This window comes from Cynara cardunculus, unplaced genomic scaffold (assembly GCF_001531365.2).
Source record: "Cynara cardunculus var. scolymus isolate 2C unplaced genomic scaffold, CcrdV1 Un_Scaffold_4163, whole genome shotgun sequence".
Classification (NCBI taxonomy): domain Eukaryota; kingdom Viridiplantae; phylum Streptophyta; class Magnoliopsida; order Asterales; family Asteraceae; genus Cynara; species Cynara cardunculus.
This window is the reverse complement of record NW_020201770.1, coordinates 1-6,078: the sequence shown is the minus strand read 5'-3', so window position 1 is coordinate 6,078 and position 6,078 is coordinate 1. Positions and strand designations below refer to the sequence as shown.

General features: G+C 36.4%; 1 protein-coding gene across 1 annotated transcript; it reads right to left on the bottom strand.

The window, feature by feature from the left end:
- Nucleotides 1-839: 839 nt before the first annotated feature.
- On the bottom strand, nt 840-5,642 carry LOC112503933 (uridine 5'-monophosphate synthase). Its single transcript, XM_025107904.1, has 6 exons — nt 4,792-5,642; nt 4,258-4,341; nt 3,702-3,784; nt 3,293-3,380; nt 2,645-2,899; nt 840-1,231 (listed from the first exon to the last, which is right to left on the bottom strand). The coding sequence occupies exons 1-6, from the start codon at nt 5,605-5,607 to the stop codon at nt 1,103-1,105; spliced, it is 1,455 nt and encodes a 484-aa protein (XP_024963672.1). The 5' UTR covers nt 5,608-5,642; the 3' UTR covers nt 840-1,102.
- Between the last annotated feature and the right edge of the window lie 436 nt (nt 5,643-6,078).

Below are 6,078 nucleotides of genomic sequence, written 5' to 3'. Positions count from 1 at the left end.
TATAATATATATAAAAAATTTAAAACATAAAAAATATTATAAAATTTGAAGGGTTAAAACTAAAAATATTAAAGAGTTAAAACTAAAAAATAAAATAAATTGGATTTTATATATTTTATTTATAGAAAGTGGAGGAAAAAGTGTAGGAGGGAGGTAGGATGGGAATAGAATAACCCAAAAAGAAAGAGTCAAAGGGAAGAACAAGTGGGGCGTATGGCACATATGATTGGTATTTAAAAAGACTTATTAATTATTAAATGTATTGACAAAAATACCCGAGTTAACGAAGATGAAATGGACGGCATTAGCAGTAGGGACCCAAAGTGAAACAAAACACAAACCACAAGGACCTCAGTGTACTTATTTTAAAATAGAGACCATATCCAGGTTTTGAACTACCCACAGTACCATCGGTGTAATACTTCTTTACCATTTTGCTACTGAACTTGCCATTCATTTCCCATTATAGCCAATGAAAAAAAAGAAAGACAATATTCAACAAAACAGAAGAAAATTGAAGATTTTTAAACAATGTTTGACAACTAATTTACTTGCTTAATTTCAAAAGAAACACTTGCAAGTAAGGTCAAAGATTTGATATGATGGGATGCTTAATTGGTAAGACTCGGGGTATGCTGCCACCGTATTGTTCCTTCGTGGTAAGGTAAAAAAAATTTGGTCCGTGAAAGGTGCAACCGTGTTATTCTAGAAGGTGCCACCGTATCAAAAAATTCTTCGGTCCGTCCCTGCTCCTAACTTCAGGTCCCCTTGGGATTTAGTCAAGGAAACTGACTTGAACACCGTAGTTATCCAGAAATTTACTTTAGAACACCAGAAAATGATGCAGTAAAGAACATGAATAGATCAAAGATGCAGAGTGGACCAAACAAATGCTTTTTTGAATCAAAAGCAATTCCTCTTTTTCTCTTATTCCCAGTCCTTGTGAAACAAGCTATGGATTGAAGCATTGGACATTTGATAACAAAGACACTCGGTTCATGTGATGAAGCATTAATCAGAATGAAAAACACAACATACATTTTATGAATAAGTTTCAACTCATCTTCATAATAACTATCACAGAAAGATGAAAACCTTTGAATTACTTGCAGTTAACTGAATATGCATTCCAACCTTGTACTCGATACTCCCGCGCTGCGTCAGCAGGATTAGTGGCCTTAATGATTCCACGTCCCACAATGATGATATCGCTACCTCTATCAGAAATTACCTATAACAAATTATGCATCTGTCACATCATCAATCCAATCCTAGAACCATTTCAACATAACACAAGAAAATTTAACTTCCTTCTAAGGATTCTTAATTCCTTCATTCCATTAATATTACAGTAATTACCTTTTTTAGAATGTTTCCATGTTAAAATCACAAAAACCAAACCAAACCAAACCAAACCAAACAAACCCAGAATATCTCACTCGAAAGTAGGGTGTGGGAGGGAAGGGTAAGATGTATGCAGACATTACCTCAACCCTTAGGGATCGAGACTCGAGAGGTTGTTTCCATGAAGACCCCCTCCCTCTTGGGACAGAGCTAGGGTACATTCCCCCCACCCCTCCCCCCTCCACCCTACCTTCAGGTGGGATATTCTAGTCTGGTTTGGTTTTATTGACTTGGGTACCTAAGATTCGTTAGTATGTTTTTATTGAAGGGCACTTCGGGTTGTTCTATAAATAGCTACAACAATTCCTTAGTGCGTTATGGGACAAAAGACGGTACTTTTTACTTATTTCAAATTTGCCGGATATCTTTTTAGTAAATGGAATGGGCACAACTGCTGTTGCACTATAAACAAAACTACATTGTTTCATGCTTTTTTATATAGGATGTACTATGTAGCAATGTAAGACCATGGTGGGTGTAACTTAGGATTATGATCATTGTGTCATAGCCTTTTATGACCTTTTCAAAACTTTAGCAAAAACATCATTGCGTATGTGTGTATCATATATGTGCACGGCATATGTGTATATTTGCTTGTGTCCTTGTGTATGCATATGGCATAGGTGTGCATATGGAGTGTATGTGGGTTTATTGTAGGTATAGTTGCAACGTATATGTGTATGCATATGTATATGACCTTGGTTTAAAAGGTTTTAGCAGTCCCTCTGTGGAAGGGGTTATTTGCATTGACCCCATAGACCAGTTGGACTAAAGAAGCCAAACACCACAATTATTCAAAAAAGAAGATAAGATTGAACAAAATGCCTCAAAATTCAACCAAGTTCATTTTAGTTTCTATTTAGTGTAACGAATATTTTTTTTTCTAAAACAATGTAATGAAGTTTCGAAATTTTCTATGTGGTACCCATTTTGACCGGTAGCCCATTGATCTTGTAACATTTGATGTTATGGATGCCAAATTGTCAACTTAATCAATGGTGGATCAGCAAGGCATCCACATCTTCAAATGATTGACACCCCGACATCCACGTCATCAAACGATACAAGATGAGCAGGTTGCATGTCAAGATGGGTATGAAATAGAAGATCTTGAAACTTTGTCACATTGATTGAGAAAAAAGGAAATCTTCATTACACAAAAAACAAACTTCATTGCATTTTGCCCAAAAGAATTGAACTACCTAAAGTGAAAAGTTTTCCAACAAGGAACAGAACTTACAGAATTTGGGGTATTATATTGCTGGCCTAGATCATCGCCACCTTTAACCAACTGAACTCCGGGGGTTGCGTGAATAAAGGCTGGATTAGAAGGTCCCCCAGGCCATGATGCTGGATTAACAGATATAAACCCAATGACGAAATCCGAATGATCTTCTGCAATTTTCACTGCCGCAGCTGTGTAATCTCCCTTGGCAAGGTTACCAACGGAACTCATTTCTGCAAGCAGCAGCAATCCCCTTCCACGAGGTAAACCCTGTGCCATTAAAACCATACAAATTAGCCAACCACCCTTTAGGCTTAAATATGTGAACCTAGGCTATGTTTGGAAAACTAGCTTATATGCTAGCTGTTGGCCGATAAGCTAACTCAAAGTAGTGCTTCAATAAGCTCCAGAGGCTTTTTTTTCCAAATATGCCCTTTATATTTTTCTAATTAATTTTCAACATTTCCTTTACACATGACTAGTTTATCAGCTTACCAACAAGCAGCTGGCTTTTCAGTTGTCAGCTAACAACTAGCTTTTCAGGGAACAGCTAGCATATACTAGATTATAAAAACCAAACAGGGCTTTTTCAGTAAGTTGAAAAAGTAAGTTAGCTTATGATTGCCAAACATGGCCCTAAACGAAGAATACTGGTATGCAAACCTTCAGTTTCAAGCCATCGACAATTCCAGGACCAGAAATAATGTGGCAATTGACTATATCTGCCCACTCCAATATACGGAAGATACCTCTGCAATAAAATCATGGTGAGAACAAATAAAAAAGGGAAGGCAAACCATGCAGACATAAAAGGCTCAAGTCATTATGGGGTTTCCATAAACAAATTCATTTTGTAATGGTGCAAGAAGAAACAAAGATGTGATAGTGGATCCCATTTACTTTAAACAGGTAGAAATTAGTCATCACACAAGTACAAAAAGATGTTATTTTGTATCGTAGCTTCAATAAACGTCTATTTTGGAGCACAAAATCTCAGCAAATGGGAATCTATCCTTCAAACTGAAGGACTATTATTCTATTATTCTGTTAGTTTGGGAATGCATATACTCACCCTTCATACTGCATTGTTACAGTGTTGCCAATGTCAGCAAATTTCCGATCTTCAAAAATGAGGAAATTGTGTTTCTCTGCAATCTTGAGAAGATGCAAAGAAATATCAGCAGAAGTATGGCAATAAAAAATATATCTTATTAATTAAGTTGACAATCTGATTCTAGAAATCAATATCAGCAGAAGTATGGCAATAAAAAATATATCTTATTAATTAAGTTGACAATCTGATTCTAGAAATCATGTTTTTACAGATGCATGACGACTTTGAGATATCATAACTGAGGTACCAAAATGAGGGTTTCGAAAGTACGTTGCATTTTCATGCATTTTACCCTTTAGAAGACCATCATCGTTGCCTTCTAAAATGAAGGCATATATTACCAAATGACCTTCCTCACTGGATGAGACTTGCAACTCCATTATTATCAAAAATTAACCAATTCGAAAACAAATTTAGCATTCCATCTTACACAGAAAACTACAGGATCATTTACATGCAAATACAAGTCTTCAAAATCAAACCTCATAAAATTTTAAGAGTTTAGAGATAATACCGAACGAAGCTTGGATCCAAAATCAGGGGTGAAATCCGGCAGTATGTCCACATGAGTTTTTAACATGCAGATCTCTGGTCCAATCTGGATAAATCAACAAGACATAATCACACTTGAACCACAAAATCAAGAATGCTAAATCAAATCAAATACCACAGGAAGATATAAAACAGTATTCATTATGAATAAAACCGAAAACAAAACAAGGAGCAGTAATGTGATTTGTAGGACTATTTGACCATCTCCAATGGGATGCTATATATATCACACCAAATTTCTCCATTTCTTACACCAAATTTGGTTTAACGAATAGAAACATACCAATTTGGTGTGTGTGACACTATTCATTTATTCACAATTACAAATTTGGTCCCTCTAACATGGAGACAGCAGGCTGTCTTTATCCTTAACATGCTTACCTACTTGTTATAAATACTATGATTTTTATGATTATTAAATAATCGTTAAAATTCTTGAATTCCCAGAAAAACATTTACCAAAGAATCACATGATGACATAAAGAAATTGGGATACCTTGTCTGCAATTGCCAACAACTCAGAAGCAGTTGTAACATCAGCAGATAAACACAAATTGCTTTCTTTCTTCACCATGATTTCAAACAATCTCTTCCCAGTTGGATTCTTTGTCATTTTAGCCCGTTCACCGTACGGGATCCTGACCTTAACGGAAGCATCTTTAGCAGCCACCGGAGACGGAGAGGCAGTCACCGGAGCAACCTTCTTGTTCTCCTCCAAAAACTTAAACACCATAGCCTCCGTCTCCTCAGACACCTTACCTTTGGCCTTCAAAACCCTAACCATGTCTGTAAGCTTCACAATCGAGTGAAGCGTAATCCCATTCGCCGCAAGATTATCCCTTCCACCTTGCTCTCTGTCAATCACCACCACGACATCTTTAACCCTAAGTCCGGCGGAACGCAATGGCGCCGCCGTCTCAAGAACCGATGTCCCACTTGTAACCAAATCCTCGATAATCAAACAAATCTGGTTGGGTTCAAAAGCACCCTCGATCGACTTGGAAGTACCATAGTCCTTGATTTCTTTTCGGCGCATGAGCATGGGGGTGTTGAAAGAGGTTGATATAGCAGTGGCAATGGGGAGTGCGGTGTAAGGGACGCCGCAGATGACGTCGTGGACGGCGGAAGGAGGGAGGATAGAGATCATGGTTTCGGCAATGAGAAGGAGGAGTTTAGGGTAAGAGACGATGAGGCGGAGGTCGATGTATATGGGTGAAGATATGCCGGATTTCAACTTGAAGTTTCCAAATTTCACAGCGGATATCTCATGCAGTTGAAGGATCAGTGACTCCATTTTTGACGATGATGACATGATTTCTGGAAATGTGCGTTTGCTTTGGAGCTCTGTAGGCGTTACGGCGTTAATGGAGGTCCATGTTCTTTCGTTGCTTTATATAGGGAAAAGAGCGGTCTCTCTAAACTCTATTTTATTATGGGGGAGGCTAATGGCACCCCTAGTTAGGTTTTAAATAATTAGTTTTATGAGTTTTTGTGTTTTTTTTAGCTTTTTGTTATTATTAGTTTTTATTTTATTATTATTTAAAGGAAATTATTAATTAATATATAATATTATTTATTTTATTTTTTGTTTTTTATTTATTTATATTATATTTTAATTAATATAAATTATTAATAAATATATATTATTTATTTTATTTTCTGTTTTTTATTTGTTTATATTATACAAGGGGCTTCACACACCTTTTCCTGATTAAACCACATATTAATCGAGTCATGAGGTTTTCAAATCCAACAATAATCTGTAAACATAATGATATCAGTC

Excerpts from the sequence above, each read along its gene's own strand:
- LOC112503933 (XM_025107904.1), bottom strand. The coding sequence starts at position 5,607 with ATGTCATCATCGTCAAAAATGGAGTCACTGATCCTTCAACTGCATGAG. Across the intron at positions 4,342-4,791 it reads TGTTGGCAATTGCAGACAAG|ATTGGACCAGAGATCTGCAT; the intron begins GTATCCCAATTT and ends TGATTTATCCAG. Across the intron at positions 2,900-3,292 it reads TCGATGGCTTGAAACTGAAG|GGTTTACCTCGTGGAAGGGG; the intron begins GTTTGCATACCA and ends TTAATGGCACAG.